Below are 21,634 nucleotides of genomic sequence, written 5' to 3'. Positions count from 1 at the left end.
CCACCTCAGCCCTTCCAAGTAGCTGGAACCACAGGCATGCTGTGCAACCATGCCTGGCTAATTTTTTGTGTGTGGAGAGATGGGATCTCCCTGTGTTGCCCAAGCTGATCTTAAACTCCTGGCTCAAGCAATCCTCCTGCCTTGGCCTCCCAAATTGCTGGGATTACAGGTGTGAGCCACTGCACCTGGCTCTAGCAGAGAATTAAAGCTACTTGTTATATGCCCTGATTTTTTCCCCCAAAGGAAACCCCAGCTCTTTTACTAATTTCTCTAGTGGCTAACAGAGGGAGAACAAAAGTCAAGGTCACTAAAGAGAAACAAAAAGGGGAAAAGAACATATTCGTTCTATTCCCCCACTTATCCATCTACTTTTAGAGGGAAGCTTGTGTTAGCTGCAGAAGGCACTTGGAAGGCCTTAACTTTCTAAATACAAATCCAGTCATTTCCCTTCCCTTCCTAATGTCCTCCAACAGCTCCCCACTACCAACCACTCTACCCATGGTACACTGAGCTCATCCTTTCACACCTCTGGGTCTTGTTCTATAATTCCTTATATCCCTTTTCTCCTGGCAAACTTCTATACTTCTCCAAACCCCAGTTCAAATAACATCTCCCTTGTGAAGCTTTCCTTGGCATTGTCCCCAGCTCCCCACTCCCCAAGGCAGAGCTGAGGCCATTACAAGTGGCCTTTTTCTGTTCTCATCAGACATGGATTGGGTTCCTGAGTCTCTTTCTCTCTCTCTCTCTTTCTCCCTCATTTCCCAGAGAAACCTCCTCGTCTCACTCCTGATCCATTCATTCAGCAAATATTTTTCAGCATCTACTAGGTAGGCTCTATAGATACACAACAATGAATAAAACAGACAAGGACCTTACCGTCCATTTGTACAGATGCCCTCCCTCCCACCTTATAGGGAGAAGGGAAGCCATCAGTTGATAATTCCCTCAACATCTGCCCATCAGAATACACAAATGCCCCCATCCACAACCATCTCCCCTCTCCTCCTCCCTTCCAGTCCTAGAGGAGGGAATGAGCCACCTCCTGTTGAAGGCCAGCCCCTCTGTCTCCACCCTGGATCTCTCCCTTTAACCTCATCAAATACTACATTCCATCAGTCATCTCCCTTCTTGGTAGTGAAGCAGTAAAAAGTGGCCCATTTTGGGTGCAGGCAATAAGGGCACAAACTATAGAGTATGTAAAAACAATAATAAAACTGACTAAAATCTGGCCTGCTTTTTTATTAGCAAATGCGTCAGCAATTCTAGCCCACATCAGTAATAAAATACTCCTGCCTCCTGGGACCGGGATGGGGATCCCCCCATATACACACTTGGTATCCCAGTGGCTCTTTGTCCTTCCGCATACAAACAAGTCTCTCCCATCTATAATAAAAATCCTCTCTCAATCCGATGTCCTCCTCGAGATACCTCCTCTTCTAATTCAAATCCAGGCTTCTAGATTCCCTGACTCAAGCTCTTCAACTTCCTTTATCCCTCAGTCTACTGCAACCTGTTCTCTCTGTCCATCACTCGGCTGCAATTGCTCTCACCAAGGCCACCAACTGGGCACTTTCTAACCCTTGACTTACCTGACTGCTTCCCAACTCTGTAGGGCATTCCTTCCTGGACACCTTCAATCTCTCTTGGCTGTCATAATATCACACTTTCCTAGTTCTCCTCCATACCCTGATCACTCCCTCTCAGCCTTTTTAATGGGCTCTGTATTTTCTACTTGTCCTTAAGTATTGCTATTCTATGAGTCTTCATTGTTGGCCCTCTTGGCTTCTTACCCCACACATTCTCCTGGTCTGTCCCAACCACACCCACAGGTTCAAGTACTATCTCTGTCTTGCAGAGCTCCAGACCCACTTTCTAGCTACCTCCACTGGAATGCACCGTGGGCATCATAAATATGTGTCTATCCATGTCCTGTGTTCTGTACCCTAGTGAATGATCCCTCTGTCCATTCAATCCCCAGTAGCATGTAAGTCAAAGGGGACTCCTTTCTCCTCCTGTATCACATGGTCACTAAGTGCTGTGGATGCTAACTCATGATCCCATCTATCCTCATCTCTCAATGATCTCTGCTACTGCCTTAGTTCAGCCCTTGTGCTCTTTCTCCTGCACTATTGCACCATCTTCCTTCTTCATCTTCTGGCTCCTAATCCCTCCCTCTTCAATCCTTTCTTTGCAATTGCAGCTTGAGTGATATTTTGAAAATACAAATCTGAGCATGTCAGATCCCTGCTTCAAATCCTCCCCATTGGCCTAAAGCATAAAGTCTAAGCTCTTTATCCCAACATTCAAGGCCTTTCGTGATTTCCACCTGCTCCTCTCCAACCCCATCACTTCACTCCCACACCCCTACATGCCCTCTGCTCCAACCACATTTAGTTACATAGGCCCAGCCATGCCATGTTCCTTCTGCCTCCATCCTTCTGCATGTAATTCCTAAGCTTAGAATGCTCTAAGCTGCCTGGGAAAAAAAACCTTCTCACCTTCTCTGGGAAGCCTTCTCCATGCTTAGAATTAGGTTCTCCCTTCCATGCTTCCTTAGCTCTCTGTTTATGTTTCACACCCTATAGTAACCACTTTTTCACCCAATGCATTTTCACTGAACACCTACCATATGCCTTATCCTGTTATGAATGCTGGGGCTGCTGACACTAGTAACACCCAGTGCCTGAGCTCAAGAAGTTCCTAATCTAGGGTGTGATCCCTATAGTCCCACCTACTCAGGAGGCTGAGGCAGAAGGAATGCTTGAAACCAAGAACTCAAGGCTGTAATGCACTATGATCATACCTATGAATAGCTGCTACACGCAAGCCCAGGCAACATAGACAAACCCCCATTTCTAAAAAAAAAAAAAGAAGTTCTTAATCTAGTGGTGAAAACACACATAAGTAGATCAGTGCATACCATGGGGTAAGTACAGAAATAGGTTTCAATGAATGCTGGAGAGCAGCGAGGTGGATCCTAACTATATCTGGAGAGCTCAGGAAGGTTCGTGCCTCCCAGTCTTTCTCTAAATTACAATTTCCGCAGGGAGGAGATGGTGGCATTCATCTATATACATATAATAAGCCCTCAATAAATGCAGCTGGCACATCCTCAATTCATATTGGATGGATGATTGAACAAAGGAATGAGAGCAAATTTAGTCACTTCCTCCCCTGTCTTCCCACCACTCTGTGTATCCCTCTGTTATAGCATATATTACCCTCTTGTGATTTTTAAATTTTTGCATCTCTCCATCTAGACTGTGAGCTTCTTGAGAGCTAGGACTATGTCTGACTCATTTCTGTTGCCCTGGCACCCAGAAAAGGACATGGTTTAGAAAAAGCATACCTTGATCTTTCTATATTAAGTACACACATTAATAACCCCATCATCACCCTCTGTATCCAAAGCCAGAGGCAAGAGAGAGAATGAGAGGTCTGTTCCTAATGCCCCCACTAGCCTGAGAACCCAGCAAAACCCTCAACATGAAGGATCTCCCCCAGGGAGCACAGTGATTATAGTTCAGAGAGTGGGATGTGATCTTAGTAATCATCTAGTGCAACTTCCCAATCCCTCTCTCCAGCATAAAAATCCCCCCTGCCAGCCTCTAACTTGCAAATATTTGGTCCGTGACTGGGAGATTCCTCCCTGTAATGCAACCAATCCCACTAGCCTGAAGATTGGGCTGCTGTAGAGTTCTTCCTTATGCACTGAGGAGACCTCATGGTGTCATAGAATTTGAGTTGGGCAAGCCTGAATTCAAATCCTAGCTCCCCATTTCCTAACTTTGCAAGTGAGGTACTAATCTCTCTGAGGCTCTGTTTCTTCATCTGTGAAACAGAGATAAGAATGACTTCCTTTAGGCCAGGCACGGTGGCTCACGCCTATAATCCCAGCACTCTGGGAGGCCTAGGTAGGTGGATCACTTGAGGTCAGCAGTTTGAGACCAGCCTGGCCAACATGGTGAAACCCCATCTCTACTAAAAATACAAAAATTAGCTGGGCATGGTGGTGCACGCCTATAATCCCAGCTACTCAGGAGGCTGAGGCAGGAGAATTGCTTGAACCCAGGAGGTGGAAGTTGCAGTTAGCCAAGATCAAGCCAGTGCACTCCAGCCTGGACAACAGAGCAAGAGAGACTCCTTATTTAAAAAATAATTAAAAAAAAAATGACTTCCTTTATTGCCATGAAAATAAATAAACGAGAAGGCCTGCGCAAGATGCCTAAGATATAGGTCCCTAATGTCTCCTTAGCCAGTCAATTTCATCGAGTAAGTTCACTCATTGGCCCTGACTGGACTCACTGGAAACTCCACAAGACTTCAGGGCTCTCCTTGGGCTCCAGAGTCCAAGGCTTCTCCACCGCCCCCCGACCCCACACCCGCCTCTTTCCTCTAGGGCACACACTCTCTCAATTGCCACCTACGCTCTACACTCCCACCCCACGACCCCCAGCCAACTGGATACCTTCGCAGATGTCACCACGCTCCTGGAATCCCGCGCTGCAGCTGCAGCGGCCCACAGGCACCAGCCACTCGCCGTCGGCGCCGCAGTGCATGCGTGGGGGGCTGCCAGGCTCCCCTTCCGAGTGCGCCACGCACGTTCCGGCCACTTCCACCAGTGTGGAGAAGGCGCTCTCGGCTGCGGTGGCTGGGAACGTGGCCAGGCCCCGCACGGTGGCACGGCACTGCTTGTAGTAGACGCGCACCGAGACAAGCGCCACGCATGCGCCCACGTCCTGAAAGGCCAGGTGGAAACCCCGCCGGCTGAGCGGTCCGATCTCGCGCACCTCTGTGTTCAGTTTCATCTTGCGCTCACCCAGGTCGCCCTGCGTGAAGCTCTCGTCCGCCGCGATCGTGTCGATTTTGCGGGGCCGGCTGCCGCCTAGGCGGGGACGCTTACGGCCCAGGTCGGCCTCAGTTTCCAGGTAGTAGACGTTGAAGGTCTCCTTGCAGGTGCCCGCGGCGCCAGGGATGCTGCTGCAGTCACGGAGTGTGAACTGCAGTTCCACGAAGATGCGCTGCCCGCGGCCACGGCTTATCCAGCCAGTCTGCAGCCAGTTGTCCTGGTTGGGCTCCAGCACATTGCACACTTGGTACGTGCGAATGGGACGGTCGTGTTCATCCACGCCGCTGATCTCCTCCCACTGGGGACAAGAGTAAAGGGGTGGGCAGCCCAGAGCCAAAGTGCTTCCAGGAGGTGGAGCGCTAGCAGTGACTCCTGCCTTCTCTCTCAGCACCATGCACACCCCGGAAATTGTAAGATGCAGCGCTGGGAGAAACTTTGGAAACAAATGATCCCAATCCTTATTTTTATAGATGGGGAAACTGAGGCTCCAGAGGGAGAGCGATCTGACCAGGTATGCACATCAAGTTAGTGGTGGAGCTAGGAATGGTGCCTGTAGTCTCCTGACTCTCTGACCAGTGCCCTTTGCACTCCACCAAGCTGTTGTTACAGCCCACATCATCCCCCCCCACCCCAAATCTCCAAGCCTCTTTTAGGACTCCCAGTCTTGCTTGCTGTGTCAATCAATCAACAACATTGCTTGGAGGATCTACTACTATGTGCAAACCACTGTCCTGTATTAGCTCCATCCAGATGCCACGTTTCTGTTCCTAAACAGCCAGTTCTCTCCTCACTTATTCACTTTTTTTTTTTTTTTTTGACTGTCTAACTGGCTGAAGACTCAATGTTTTCTAATAGGCCACTCTGGCTTGAAGCCAGGGCTGCTGGAGACCACACACTCTGAGGAGCACTTTTGTCTGATGTAAACATGAGGAGCTGAGGAGACTGTGTCCTGGACCACCAGAGGATCCCTGGGACAGGGAGGGACACTTGTGCACTTACCCCATTACTCGGCAGTGCAGTCCAGCCCAGCTCGGCCTGGGAGGCTTTGGAATCCAGGAGGATAACTAAGGAGAGGGGAAGACAGAAATATCAGAAATCGAGAAGGTCAGTTTAGCAAGAGAGTGGAATCCTTTGGTGAAGTCCCTGTAAATTTGCTGAGAGAATGCAATATGTGACAAATGATATGGGCAAGTTTTTCCCACTCCATACATCCCCAGGAGGGGTGCGAATAGCTCAAATCCAGAGAGAGGTAGCCACAGTCAGTAGGGAAGGAGCTTGTATTCAGTTCCTGGGGCTGCTGTAACATATTACCACAAATTTAGTGGCTTAAAACAACACGTTATTTTTCTGTTACAGTTCTGGAGGTCAGAAGCCCAAAGCCACTTTCACTGGTCTAGAGTCAAGGTGTCAGCAGGACTGTTTTCTTTTGGAGGCTCTGAGGGGAGAATTCATGTCCTTACCATCTTCAGCATCTGGTAGCCGCCTGTAGTCCCTAGCTTGTGGTCCCCTCCTCCATCTTCAAATCACATCACTTTAATCTCTGCCTCAGTCATCACACTGCCTCCTCCTCTGACTCTGGCTCCTCCTGCACCCCTCATACAAGGACCATTGTGATTATTGGGCCCATCCAGATAATCTGAAACAATCTCTCCATCTCAAAAGATCACTAATCACATATGCAAAGTCCTTTTTGTCAATTAAGCTAACATTCACGGTTCTAGGGATTAGGACGTTGACATATTGGGGGTGGGGGTCATCATTCAGCCTTCTACAGGGTCCGTGGCAAATACTCTAAGGTTGGCTCTCAGATTGGGGGTGGGAGTCAGTGACTCTCCCCAGCCTTCTTAGGTTCCCAAAATTATAGCTAAGTGTCAGAGAGAGAGAGAGAGAGAGAGAGAGAGAGAGAAAGTGAGTAGTGAATGTATCAGGGGATTCCTGTATATACCCCCCAATACACTCCTACTCAGGGGCTTTTCTGAGGTCGGTGGTCTCCAGGCATGAAGACTTGAACATTTTTAGTCTGACTCCCCGGGCCTCTGAGAAAACAATGTGGAGAGATACTGCTAACAACTGGAGAAATAAAATCTCTCTTCTCCTCAGCCAGCCCTTTTCCCAGGGGCTGTCACTTCCACTGCTTTTGAAAGAATGTCTGGGGTTCTTTTATGTATACATCTATGACCCTTCCTACCAGAGAAGCTTGAAGTCCCTTTATTCCCCCAGGAGGCATCGGATCAGCAGCCTGCAACCTCTCAGCATGGATCACAGAAAATGGTTTGGACAGCAGAGTCCGCAGACCAGAGACAGGAGGTCAGGACACCCCGGAGTCTTGGAAGATTACCCTCTGGAGCTTAAACCAGGGGGTGGGCCACCAAGGTGAGGGCCTCTCCAGAGGCGTCAGCGACTGTGGGCAGGACCGCCGACGGCTTTCCGAGATCCGCGCAACTGACAGCGCATCGGAATCGCGAACTGGAAGGCATCAGCCATCCAGGGCCCAGACCAACCCCGCGGTCAACGCCTCAGATTCCAGCTCCTCCGGATTCTGCACCTGGATATGACGCCTCTGGATTCAACTGAGCGTATAGCTCCCCCAAATGCACAATCAGAGGCAAGACGCGGGCTCCAGTATCGCCGACAGCCTCAAACCCGGCAACGCGGAGCGCGCCCGGTAGACTACGCTCAGAATTCAGCACTGCGGACAGTTCCATGATCAGCACGTCGGGCAGCGCCCGGATCCAGCCCCCTCGACCAGCATTCCACCTTCTGTTGGCCACACTGTGGTCTCCTAGCCCCTGTGGTCCGGGCTCCATCCCGTCTCCCCATATTCCGAGCTCACCTCCGCATCTCCCTGTCTCCACTCTTCATCTCCCCGCCCCCGCACCTCCCACCTCCAATCACTCAGCTTGTCCGTCTCACCGGCCGCTGGACCGCCGCCTCTGGCTCCCGCGGTTCCTGGCGTCTTTCTTTCCCAACCTCCCGGGTCTCCAGCCCCCAAGCTCCTCAGCGCCCCTCTCTTCGCTACTGCTTGACCACATTTTTCTCTGTCTCTGCAGTTCTTTGCTGCCTGTTTGCTTCAAGCCCCAATACAGACTCTAGTCTCTCCAATGACTCCTTCCCCCAGAACGCCCGTCGCCAGCCCCCTATCTTTTGGTATGCCACGCTCCGAGCAGAGCTCACCAGTCTTCTCACCTTCCTCGGCGGTCCCAGGCCGCCAGGGTCCCAAAAGCAGCGCAAGACAGAGCTGCATCCGGCAGAGGAACAGGCGCAGCGGGTGTGGACCGGCGCAGGTCTCCATGGTCCGCAGACCGAGCTGTCAGTGCGGCGGCGGCTCAAGCCGCGCCAGCCTAGCAAAGCTGAGCAGTGCCCCCAGACCCCAGAGCCAGCTGGGGGCGGAGTCTCACCGCTCACCATCATCCATGGGAACCAATCACTAGGCACCGCCGCGGGATGCCAACCAATCCCCGCCAGCAGAGGGTGGGAAGGTGGAGTTTCATAGGCCAGGGGCGGAACACCCAGCTGGTGGGGAAAGGAAGGGGTCCCGCAGATCTCCAAACCGTGGGGGGTGGGGCAGCTGTGGGAGCTGGCGGGGCTTCTGCGAGAGGGGAATGAGCTGGCATCGGTGGCCCAGAGCGCTAAACCTTAGCTCCTCATTCCTGAGGAGTAGGCAGGCAAGGTGGGCTTGGCTTAAGGAGGGGCGACCCTCGGGGAGGCAGCAACACTTGCAGCCTCTGAGCTAGTCTGGAAGCTCCCTTGTTCCCAGGACTTGCGGGGTTTTGATGCTTTATGTCCTGACCCCAAGCTCTGGGGAGCTCTCCTGTCTCCCTGGCCTAGGTCTGTTCCTGTGTCTGAGGCTCCCTGTGTCTGAGGCTCCCGGTGTCTCCTAGCTCATCCCCCCCCCCCCTTTCTCTTCCCGCCCTCATCACACACACACACACACACACACACACACACACACACACACACACACAGCGGCAGGAAGGAGGGGCCGAACGATCCCGGGAGCTGCTCGGGAAAGGAGAGCAAAGTGAGGGACGGGGTCCTGCCCTACCAACGCGCTTCCGAGGCTGGGAAACCATGTGGACGCTGGGATGGGGGCGGTGGCGGTTTTGCATGAATGATCGGTTCCTCAGGTTCTTGCTCCTGCTGCCAAGATACAAGCAGCACACCTCACAACCACCCATGCCCTCAGTCTGCTCAGAGTCGGGGGTTCCCCTCTTTGATCACCCCACTCCGCCCACCCCAGGGGACTGGTGAACAGCACAGAGGCCAGGAATCGGAGACATCTGCGAGAGAGGCGGAGCAATCCTGGCAGAGTTCAGCCGGCGCTGAAGAAGCCGCAAGAAAACGTGGAACACGACCTCTGTCTAGTGAAGGTCATTTATGTGCAAGCTGAGGGTTTAACACTTTGGTGGTGGGAAGGGTTGGGGCCCTCCAGGACAAGGGAGGCGGCTACAGAGCGCCACCATCTGGGCTGAACTTGAGGGGAGAAAGCTCCACCCACCTCGTGGCTTTTCCGAGCTCTTTTCTTGGGGGACCCACCCCCTCTCTATTTGGAAGCGAATATAGCCTGAGAAGCCTCGAGAGTGAGTGTGAGTCCTGTGACTACTTGGCCCCTGCGGTCTGAGTGTCTGTGCTTTTGCATATATGTATCCCTCACCCCTCCACCCAGCCCTCACTGGGCGCCATGCTCTGTGCTGCGGATGCCCTGGTGAACCACGCTGTCTCTGCCAGAGTCCATACCTCTTTGAACACCGAGTGTAAGGAGGACTCCTGGCATCGTAGATCACTGGCCATTTACAACCCGCTTTCATGTGCCACTTCTGCGTGTGTGCATGTGTATATGTGCGAGTAAATGCACACGTGCCCACTCAGACATACTTGCTGGACAGTAGCAATAGGAGGAGTAGGTGGGAGGAATTGGTCTTCTTTACCTGCAGAAAGAAAGGTCATCAGGAGAGGCTGTGGCTTGGACACCACAGGAGACAAGCCCGCTGAGGAAGCAGAAGGAGGTGTGGCATCCCTCCAGTCCTTGGATGCAGGCGGGACTTCTAAAACCAGACCTACCTGAGGAAGGGTTCTCACACTGCCACCTACTTTCCATCTTCATTCTCCTCGCGCTCGATTTCTCCCCTCCCCCTGCCTCCAGCTCTGGGAGATGGTATTTTTAGAAGCTGCTTAGAGACCCAGGACTCCTTTCATTTCAAAATGAGACCTCACCCCACCACCCCTCACTCCTCTTTAAAACCGGGTTCCATCCCCTTAGCAGGCTCTAAGGCACCAATCATGGCTTCGTACTGAAGCTCCAGGGACTTCAGGCCGGAGGTTCTGACCCTAGGTGCTAAAACAAAATACAGACTTCCTCTGAACCTGACAAGGATCTTTCAGAAACCAAACAGATGGGGGAAATTATCTGGGGAAATCTACATAGGTTGCTCTGGCAAACACCTGACTGTTGGAGTCTGGTTTCTACCCTCTTCCACCACACACACCTTCAGGCATCTGGGGGAAATTTCCAGACGGAGACCCTAGGAATAGGGGGAAAGAAGAGGAAAAAAAAAGGAGTGAAATAATCCTTCCCTTTCTTCCTGTGAGCAATTCATTTACAATAAAACCAGAATGGAGAAGCCCCAGTGAATGCAGATATATGCAAATCAGCTGGATGTTAATAAGAGTTGCTCTAAGGCGGACCCCACTCTACCAGGAAGCTGCAGAACAGACAGCTCAGTAAAGAAATTCCGGAGGGCCTTAGAAGGAAACCAACCCATTGTTTATCTCGACCTTTAAGTCAGTTAACTAATGGAAGGGGTTAGGTTCCTCCCAGGAATAGCAATGGGGACTAGTGAAATTGGGGGTGGGGACAGAGAAGGGGTATCTGTCTATGGCATTCAACCCTCAGCCCTCAGCAGCTTTGGGCTGCTTTCTGTCCATGGTGCTGAATCCAACAGAGTCTGGACATTGAGTTGGACCTGGGACTTCTCTGCTGCCATGTTCTGATCCTTGGCAGGATCATAAAGAGTAAGTAGTTTTGCTTCATAATCTTAAAGATTTTCTCTGCTTAATTTTCAGAATTAGTAAATTAAATGCTTTATATTTCCTTTACCTAAGAAAATACAGTGGTTGCGTCTACTCCTCCAGCCTATAACCAAAATCCATCAATTCATGTCTTCAGGAGATAAGCACCCTTCACTCCCTTGCAGAAGGGTGGAGGGGCCTGGAACCCACCCAGAAACATCTTGTTTTCTCTTTTGCTCCTCTCAGACCTCTACTGAAGCAGGCTGGAAGGGATAATCCTCTCTACTTCTACCTCACTATCTTCTAGGATCGTGGGGAGGACACTTGATGAGGCCGAGCAACTTAATTAAACACCCAAAATAATAAAAAGTGACCTTCCAGGGAGCAGATGTAATGTTACCACAACCTCCATCTCCAAGTTACTGAAAGTTACAAATCTAGGTGCTGAAGATTTGACCTCTTCCTTTTGCACAGATACAGAAAGTATGTTGAGCCTGACTGGACAGAGAAGGTTATCTCCTCCATAAAGAAGTTTAAGATTGTGTCAGAGGAATCAGGGTCAAGTCCCACTCTCAGGAAGAAGGATGGGGAGAGGCAAAGAGCAGTGAGAGCTTTATTGTTCAAAGGGTCATCTTTTTTTTTTTTTTTTTTTTTTGAGACAGTGTCTCACTCTGTTGCCCAGGCTGGAGTGCAGTGGCCTGATTTCAGTCCACTGCAAACTCTGCTTCCCAGGTTCAAGCGATTCTCCTGCCTCAGCCTCCCAAGTAGCTGGGACTACAAGTGCACACCACCACAGCTGGCTAATTTTGTATTTTTAGTTGAGATGGGGTTTCGCCATGTTGGCCAGGCTGGTCTCAAACTCCTGACCTCAAGTGATCCACCCACCTCAGCCTCCCAAAGTGCTGGGATTATAGGCATGAGCCACCATGCCTGGCCTAAACTGTATTTTCTTAGATAAAGGAAGCACAAAGCATTTAATTTACTAATTTTGAAAATTCAGCAGAGAAAACCTTTAAGATTATGAAACACAACTACTTACCCTTTATGAGCCTCCACTTCTTTCTTTGTAAAATAGGAACAAAAACAGTTTTCAGAGTTATTGTGAGGTCAGAATATAATTTTTACATGTGACCCAGCTCTGTGCTTGGCACATAGCTCTGGTATATATTATTTTTCAACTCCATGGTTAATTAAGGTAAACAACAACAACAACAAACAAACAAACAAAAAACAGAAGAAAAAAGGAAAAGAAGTCTGGGCACGGTGGCTTACACCTGTAACCACAGCACTTTGGGAGGCTGAGGCGAGTGGATTACCTGAGGTCAGGAGTTCGAGACCAGTCTGGCCAACATGGTGAAACTCCATCTCTACTAAAAATACAAAATAGCTGGACATGGTGGTGTGCACCTGTAGTCCCAGCTACTCAGGAGGCCGAGGCAGGAGAATTGCTTGAACTCGGGAGGCCGAGGTTGCAGTGAGCCGAGATCATGCCATTGCACTCCAGCCAGAGCAAAAAAGAGAGAAATTCCATCAAAAAAAAAAGATAAAGGAAGATTAAGTGGTGAAGTAGGAAGATAGAAAGATATATATAATTAGAGAGAGAGAGTCATAGAGGAAAAGACAGAATGAGGGATAAAGAAAGAGACAGCTGATTGAGATGAATGTGGCTAGGAAGCACAGGAGTCTGAAAGAAATGTGCTTGAAGAGACAGGAGTGTCATCAGGGCAGGCTGGCTGGCCAGCTGCCAAGTGGCATCAGAGGTGACTTTTACCTTGGTAAATTCATCATGGTCCAGGCTTATGAACTTGACTTTAACAGCATTAAGAGAGAATCTATTGGGGAATGGAAAGTAGATCCTACTAACCCAGCTCCTATCCTGCTATCTGAGCCAGAGAAGCAATGTATTAATTTATGATGAGAAATGGAACTGCCAAGGGGACCAGAATGCTCACAATGCCATGTCCAGCACATTCTTTCCCTGTAGGAAAATATGCACAGGAAGCCAATTTATGATGTGAAGACAGCTTTGAGAGTGGGACGGGAGGGAGGTGAATGGTTTAAATATTTGATGGCCTCAGGCTCGGATAGCTTTGTGCCTCCAAATCCCCAGAAGGAATAAACCTGCTACTGGCACCTGAGTAACTGTGTAGGGGCCAGGACTGGGATGGAATATACAAATATGTGCTTCTCTGACTCTCTCTCTCTCTTTCTCCCTAATACATATATACATACACACACACATACACACACACACACACACACACACACATATATATATACACACACACATACATATATTTATGTATGTATTAGAGACAAGCACTCTGTTGCCCAGGCTGGAGTGCAGTGGTGCAATCATAGCTCACTGCAGCCTCAACCTCCTGGGCTCAAGCAATCCTCCAGCCTCCTGGGTAGCTAGGACTACAGGCACACACCACCATGCTCATAATTCTTTTTATTTCTTCTTTTGTAGAGACAAGGTATCACTATGTTCCCCAGGCTGGTCTCAAAGTCTGGCCTAAAGTGATCCTCCTGCCTCAACCTCCCAAAGCATTGGGATTACAGGTGTGGACCACCATATCCAGCCTTCTGACTCTATATTTTTGTTCTAGCTCTAATTCTGAGCAACCCATTTTTAGATTGAAGTTCTTTTAAATTTAAATCACCAAAGTAATACAAACTAATGAAAATTGTATAAGTAAAAATATCCATCCTTTCCACTCCAGATAGTCCCCCTCCCAAATTTAAATTCTGCTAAAGATTGATATGTACAATTCCTGATATTTTCTACCCACACACACAACTTTACAGAAAATTAATACATCTATTAGTGTGGTAAACACTGTTGATTATTTACCCAATAGCTTTCCCCTTTCATATTTTATATTGCTGGCAGAGTCCCAGTTTTATTTGGATGTTCTTCTACTGTAGATAAGCATGAGCCACCACGGTTGGCCAAAAACTGTATTTAAGCATTTCATAATAAAACTGCTGAAAACCAAAGACAAAGAAAAAATATTAAAAGCAATTAGAGAGGGAGAGACACATTACCTTCAAAGGAACAACATTAAGACTGACAATGGTGGAGTGTGGTGGCTCATGCCTGTAATACCAGCACTTTGGGAGGCTGAGGTGGGCGGATCACCTGAGGTCAGGAGTTCAAGACCAGCCTGGCCAATATGGTGAAACCCCATCTCTACTAAAAATACAAAAATTAGCCAGGCATGGTGGCACACTCCCATAGTCCCAGCTACTGGGGAGGCTGAGGCAGGAGGATTGCTTGAACCCGGGAAGCGGAGGTTGCAGTGAGCCAAGATTGCATCACTGCACTCCAGCTTGGGCGATAGAGTGAGACTCTGTCTCAAAACAAAAAAACAAACAAAACACACACACACACACATACACACACACACACACGCACACACACACACACACACGAACAACTTTGGCTAGGCATGGTTGCTCATGCCTGTAACCCCAGCACTTTGGAAGGCCAAGGAAGAAGGATCACTTGAGGCCAGGAGTTCAAGATCAGCCTAGGCAACACAGCGAGACTCCATCTCTACAAAAAAAAAAATACAAAAATTAGCCAGACATGATGGTGTGCACCTGTAGTCCCAGCTACTCAGGAAGATGTAGTGGGGGATCACTTGACCCAGCAGGTTGAGGCTACAGTGAGCTAGGATCACACCACTGCACTCCAGCCTGGGCAACAGAACAAGACTGTCTCAATTTTTTGAAAAAAGGGCTGAGGCCAGGCACAGTGGCTCATGCTTGTAATCTCAGCACTTTGGGAGGCTGAGACAGGAGGATCACTTGAGCCCAGCAGTTTGAGACCAGCCTGGGCAACGTGGTGAAATCTCATCTCCACTAAAAATAGAAAAATTATCCAAGCATAGCGGCATGCCCCTGTTGTCCTAGCTACTCAGAAGGCTGAGGTGGGAGGAGAATCATTTGAGCCTGGGAGGTCAAGTCTGTAGTGAGCTGTGTTTATGTCACTGCACTCCAAACTGGGAGACAGAGCAAGACCTGTCTCGAAAATAATAAAATAAAATAAAAAGACTGACAACTGACTCTTTCATAGAAATGATAAAATCCAGAAGATGATGGAATGGCATCTATAAAGTGCTAAAAGAAAATATCAATCTAAAATGCTATACTCAGTGAAAATATTCTTCAAAAATGAAGGTAAAATAAATATGTTTTCCCACAGTCAAAATTCTTCACAGATCCACACTAAAGACATATTAAAGGGAATTTTTTTAAAAAACTCAAAAGGAATTATGAACATCCAGGAAAAAATTAAGGTCAAAAGAAAGTAAATATGTGGGTAAAAATAAATGAACAATAACTGTATAAAGTGATAATGGCATGTGAAGTTCTAAATGCACATAGAATTAAAACACATCACAAAAATAGCACAGAGTGTGGGAGCAGATAAATGGAGTTAAAGTATTTTAAGGTACTTGCATTGTCTATGAAGTGGTAAAAGAATTAATTTATATTAAACTTTAGCAAGTCAAGGATGCATGCTGTAATTACCATGGTAATCATGGAAAAATAGTAACAAAAATATGTTACTAACAAGCTAATGTAGAAACATTTGGAATAATAAAAATAATCAAAAAAGATTTAGAAGAGAGGAAAAAAGGAACATCGAACATGTGGGATAGATAGAGTACAAATACTAGGATATCTTGAAACTCAGATGTATAAATAACTATTTTAAATATAAATGGACTAAATATTCCTATTTTAAAACAAAGATTGGGCCAGGTGCTGTGGCTCATGCCTGTAATCCCAGCACTCTGGGAGGCTCAGGCAGGAGGGTCACTTGAGCCCAGGAGGTAGAGACCAGCCTGGACAATATGGTAAAACCCCGTCTCTGTGAAGGAATACAAAAAGTAGCTGGGCATGGTGATGCACACCTGTGGCCCCAGCTACTTGAGAGGCTGAGGTGGGAAGATCACTCGAACCTGGGAGGTTGAGGCTGCAGTGAGCCATGATTGTGACACTGCACTCCAGCCTGGGTGAGAGTGAGACCCTGTCTCAAAAACTAAAACCAAACAAAATAAAATAAAATAAAAACAAAGATAGATTGAGTTTCTAATTTACTTATTATTTTTATTTTTTAGTATTAAAAAAATTTCTTAGAGACAGGAGCTTGTTCTGTTGCCCAGGCTGGAGTGCAGTGGTGCAATCATAGTTCACTGCAGCCTCAACCTCCTGGGCTCAAGCAATCCTCCCACCTTAGCCTCTAAAATAGCTAGGACTACAGGCATATGCCACTGCACCTGGCTAATTTTTTAAAAAAATTTTGTAGAGTCAGGGTCTTGCTATGTTGTCCAGGCTGCTCTCAAACTGCTGGCCTCAAGAAATCCTTCTGCCTCAGCCTCCCAAAGTACTGGGATTATAGGGGAGAACCACCATGGCCAGCCCAGATTGGATTTTTGTTTTGGGTTTTTTTTTAATTTTTATTTATTTTTTATTTTTTGAGACAAGGTCTCATTCTGTCACCCAGGCTGGAGTTCAGTGGCATGATCACAGCTCACTGCAACCTCTGCCTCCTGGACTTGAGTGATCTTCACACCTCAATCTCTTAAGTAGCTGGGACTCCAGGCGGATGCCATCATGCCCAGCTAATTTTAGTACTTTTCTTTTTTTGGTGGAGATGAGGTTTCACCATGTTGCGAAGGCTGGTCTTGAGCTCCTGAGCTCAAGTGATCCATTTGCCTCAGCCTCCCAAAGTGCTGGGATTATGGGCATGAGCCACCACACCTGGCCCAGATTGGGTTTTAAACAGCAACTTTATACTGCTTTAAAAAACTTCCACATAGCCAGGCACAGTGGCTCATGCCTGTAATCCCAGCACTTTGGGAAGCCAAGGTGGGCAGATCACCTGAGGTCGGGAGTTTAAGACCAGCTTGACCAACATGGAGAAACCCCACCTCTACTAAAAATACAAAATTAGCCAAGCATGGTGGCGCATGCCTGTAATCCCAGCTACTTGGGAGGCTGAGGCAGAAGAATCGCTTGAGCCCAGGGGGTCGTGGTGAGCCGAGATCACGCCATTGCACTCCAGCCTGGGCAACAAGAGCGAAACTCCATCTCAAAAAAAGAAAGAAAGAAAAGAAATTTCCACATAAGGATACAGATATGTTAAAGCAAAGGTTGTAAACAAACAAACATACAAACAGGATAGTATGTGCAAACAGTACATAATACAAACAGTAACTGAAAGAAAATCAATATCGCTAAACTAACATTGTAATTTTTTTTTTTAGACGAAGTCTTACTTGTCTCTCAGGCCGGAGCACAATGTTGCAACCTCAGTTCACTGCAACATCCGCCTCCTGGATTCAAGTGATTCTCCTGCCTCAGCCTCCCAAGTAGCTGGGATTACAGGCAAGCGCCACCACACCTGGCTAATTTTGTATTTTTAGTAGAGATGGGGTTTCATCATGTTGGTCAGGCTGGTCTCGAACTCCTGACCTCAGGTTATCCACCTGCCTTAGCCTCCCAAAGTGTTGGGATTACAGGTACGAGCCACTGCACCCGGCCTTTTTTTGAGACAGTCTCACTCTGTCGCACAGACTGGAGTGCAATGGCCTGATCTCGCCTCACTGCAACCTCCACCTCCTGAGTTCAAGTGATTCTCCTGTCTCAGCCTCCCAAGTAACTGGGATTACAGGCATGTGCTACCATGCCTGGCTAATTTTTTGTATTTTTAGTAGCAGCTGCCACCAACCAGAACTGCAAAATGTTGGCTGTCTACCAGGGGCATGAGCAGTTGATGGAAAATTACAAGAGGCTGGCCAGTGATCTCCTGGAGTGGATTCAGCAAAACAGCCCCTGACTGGAGAACCCCATACCACAAAAGACCTTCCAGGAGATGTAGCAGAAGTCTTTCGTGACTACTGGTGCATCCACAAGCTGTCCAAGGTGCAGGAGAGAGGCCAGCTGGAGATCACCTTCAACACGATGCAGATCAAGCTGCGCCTAAGCAACCAGCCTGCCTTCATGGGCTCTGAGGGTAAGATGGTCTTGAACATCAACAACAGTGGGCAGCACCTGGAGCAGGCCAAGAATTGACATGAGGAGTTGCTGCTGAATGATATTCACAGGCTGGAGCAACTCAACCACCTGGCAGAGAAGTTCCAGAAGACCTCCATCCATGAGGCCTGGACCGATGAGAAGGAAGCCAGGCTTAAGCAGCGGGACTATGAGACAGCCACCCTATCAGACATCAAAGCCCTTATCCACAACCATGAAGCCTTTGAGAGTGATCTGGCCATACACCAGGACTTTGTGGAGCTGATCAAGGCTCTGAGAGTGGAAAAAACTCAAACTACTTTTCCTCTGCCCTCACACAACCCAGAATGCTTCTGTGACCAAATGTGTGTGGGGTTTTCCCCACCCACGGAACAAGCAATCAAATCTGCAGCAGACACCAGCTGGTTATCCTCCAGTTCAATTCAATTCTGATGTTATCTACCTGGAGATAGTGTCAGATCCTACAGGGAAAGGGCTCAGTCCTACAATACTGCCTCCACTTCAGATGCTAATCACAAGCCCAATTATATTTGCCTGTGCTTCAGACCAACTGGCTATAAATTGGGGATCCTGCTACCCCCTACTTGGGTTCCATTAATTTGCTAGAGCAGCTCACAGAACTCAGAAAAACGCTTTACTTACGTTGGCTTGTTTATTACACAGGATATTACAAAGGATACAGATGAAGAGACACATAGGGCAAGGTGTGGGAAAGGGGACTTGGGACTTCCATGCCCTCTCTGGGGATGCCACTCTTCAGGAACCTCCATGTGTTCAGCTCTCCAGAAGCTCTGTGAACCCTGTCTTTTCAGGGTTTTATGGAGGCTTCATTATATAGGCATGATTGATTAAATCACTGGCTATTGCTGATCAACTTAATCTTCAGCCCCTCTTCTCTCCTCAGGGGTTGGGCAGTGGGGCTGAAAGTCCCAACCCTCTACTTATCCCTTGGTTTTTCTGGTGACCAGCCTCCATCCTAAAGCTCCCTAGGGGCTGCCAGCCATCCATCAACTAATCAGCATACAAAAAGACATTGTTTTGGAAATTCTAATTATTTTTTAGTCATTGTATGCCAGGAAGCAGGATCAAAGACCAAATACATTATTTCACAATATCATAGAGGACACTGCCCAGGAACTCAACAAGCTGGATTACTGTGACTCCCACAGCTGTCAATCCCCAGTGCCAGAAGATTTACGAGCAGTGGGAAACCCTGCACTCTCTGACCCACAGTCACAGGGAAGCCCTGGACAAAATGAAGAAGCAGCTGGAGGCCACTGATCATCTGTACCTGGAGTATGCCAAGTGGGCAGAGCCTTCTACAACTGGATGGAGAGTGCCGTGGAGGAGCTCCAGGACATGTTCGTCATCTACAATACCGAGAAGACTGAGGGCCTGCCTGATCTCAGCCCACAGCCAAAAGTTGACCCTGCCAGATAATGATAGGGAGAAAGAGGCTATCCTGGCCACCCACAAGGCAACCCAGAGGATCACAGATAGCAAACATACCAAGCTGTCAGGCAGCAACCCCTACACCACTGTCACCTCCCCCGACCCCACACAGATCATCCACTCCCAGTGGGCAAAGGTGCAGCAGTTGGTGTCAAAGCAGGATTATGCACTTCTGGAGGAGCAGAGCAAGCAGCAGTCCAACGAGCACCTCCACCACCAGTTCTCCAGCCAGGCCAATGTCATGGGGCCCTGGATCCAGACCAAGATGGAGGAAAGTGGGTGCAGCTCCATCAAAATGAAGGGGAACCCAGAGGACCAGCTAAACCTGAAGCAATATGAGCAAAACATCATGGACCACAAGCTGAACCTGGACCTGCTGACGCAGAGCACCAGCTCCTCCAGGAGGTCTTCATCTTCAACAACAAGCATAACAGCTACATGGTGGAACACATCCGCATGGCTGGGAGCAGCCGCTCACCACCATTGGCTGCACCATCAGTGAGGTCAAGAACCAGATCCTCACCTGCAATACCCAGGGCATTGGCCAGGAGCAGATGCAAGAGTTTCAGGTGTACTTCAGTCACACTGACAAGAGCCATGGCAGGGTGCTGGGGCTGAAAGAGTTCAAGGCCTGCTTCATCAGCTTGGGCTACAATGTGGAGAATAACAGCAGAGCAATGCTGAGTTCAACTGCACCGGGAGTGTGGTTGACCCCAACCATAGTAGCCTTGTGGCCTCCCAAGCCTTCATCAACTTCAGGTCTTGGGAAACAACCAATGTAGACACAGCCAGTTCGTTACCTCCTTCAAGGTCATGGCAGGGGACAAGAACGTCATCACGGCCGAGGAGCTGCAGGGAGAGGTGTCTCTGACCAGGTCAAGTACTGCATTGCCCACCTGGCCCCACAACAGGTCCCCAGTGCCATGCCTGGTGCCCTTGTCTACAAATCCTTCTCTATAGCTCCATACAACAAGAGTGACTATGGGGCTCCTGGTGAGACTCGTATCAAACACCCTTCCTCGTGGCCTCTGGTAGGGGCTGGGAGAGCCCTTTGCCCCCTTCCCATGGTGTAGGCCTCTACAGTCCCCATTCCTCTGTCTCTATTAAAAGAAAGAAAAGGAAGGAAGAGAGAAAAAGACCTGGAGGACACAGAAGGGACAGGGGAGGGTGTAGCATTTGTCTGCTTTGGTGGAGACCATAATGATCTCTTATTATCATAGCCTTTTTTTTTTTTTTAAGACAGAGTCTCGCTCTGTCACCCAGGCTGGAGTGCAGTGGTGCGATCTCGGCTCACTGCAAGCTCCGCCTCCCAGGTTCACGCCATTCTCCTGCCTCAGCCTCCCAAGCAGCGGGCACTACAGGCAACCGCCACCATGCCTGGCTAATTTTTTTTGTATTTTTAGTAGAGACGGGGTTTCACTGTGTTAGCCAGGATGGTCTTGATCTCCTGACCTCGTGATCCACCCGCCTCGGCCTCCCAAAGTGCTGGGATTACAAGTGTGAGCCACTGCGCCTGGCCTATCATAGCCTATTCTTATAATGACATCTCTCAGGTCTAATGAGCCCATGATGAACCTTGATCCTATGTTCTGCTTCATGTTATAATAATTCTTGCTGCTTGTTCTAGGCCAAACATTGTGTAAGTGCCTTGTTTGTTCAATCCTTACTGCAAATATATAAGGCAGTTATTGCTCTGTATTTCCTTCTCTTCATATCCAAAGTTCTAAAGGGTAGTCCACTAGTCCCCACTTCCCTATTTAATTTGTTTAAATACACTTTCACTTTTAATCAAAGTAACATTGTACATAGCATTAAAAGTCAAACAGTACTACAAGGCTTATAATTGAAATAGAAATCCTCTGCTTCCTCCTCCCATCCCTGAGTTTCAACCACTTTTGCACCTTTGGTTTTATCTCCTGTCATTTCCCCATACTTACTGAACGTGGTGCTGAATCTCACACAGGGTGGGCCCTTTGTAAGTGGAGGTTTTTCCTGCTCTCATTCTGTTCCACAAGCCTCACAACATGGTCAGTTGGGGGTGATGAGACCCCAATATATATGAAACAGCTCATGAACAACTCAGCTGACATCTACAAACACTTACTGTGCGCCCGGTTCAAGAGAGAGTATTTACTGTGCGACGATTAAGAGCACAGGCAGATGTGGGCTGATCCTACCCCAGCCTCTCCCTACCTCTCTGAGCCTTTGTTTCTTCACCTGTAAAATGGGGAATGACCTTACCCATGACACAAGATTGCTGTGAGGATGGTG

At 48.5% G+C, this 21,634-nt stretch overlaps 1 protein-coding gene and 1 pseudogene across 5 annotated transcripts in view; one reads left to right on the top strand and one right to left on the bottom strand.

Annotated features, from left to right (window-relative positions):
- EPHA10 (EPH receptor A10) overlaps window positions 1–8,212 on the bottom strand; it is a 50,803-nt gene extending 42,591 nt beyond the window's left edge. For all 5 annotated transcript variants that reach the window (XR_010131575.1, XM_063700253.1, XM_031004452.3 and 2 more), the window contains exons 1-3: window positions 8,036–8,212; window positions 5,849–5,913; window positions 4,469–5,147 (exon numbers count right to left, since the gene is read on the bottom strand). Coding sequence is in view for 4 of the 5 variants with exons in the window: in XM_063700253.1 (XP_063556323.1) it covers window positions 4,469–5,147; window positions 5,849–5,913; window positions 8,036–8,141 (850 nt within the window). In the remaining variant the exon portion in view is untranslated. The remainder of the gene's footprint in view (window positions 1–4,468; window positions 5,148–5,848; window positions 5,914–8,035) is intronic.
- Window positions 8,213–9,530: 1,318 nt separating this feature from the next.
- LOC101145472 (alpha-actinin-4-like) lies at window positions 9,531–20,436 on the top strand (annotated as a pseudogene).
- Window positions 20,437–21,634: the final 1,198 nt, after the last annotated feature.

This window comes from Gorilla gorilla, chromosome 1 (genome assembly GCF_029281585.2).
Source record: "Gorilla gorilla gorilla isolate KB3781 chromosome 1, NHGRI_mGorGor1-v2.1_pri, whole genome shotgun sequence".
In the NCBI taxonomy this organism is placed as follows: domain Eukaryota; kingdom Metazoa; phylum Chordata; class Mammalia; order Primates; family Hominidae; genus Gorilla; species Gorilla gorilla.
This window is presented reverse-complemented; position numbering and strand designations above follow the sequence as displayed.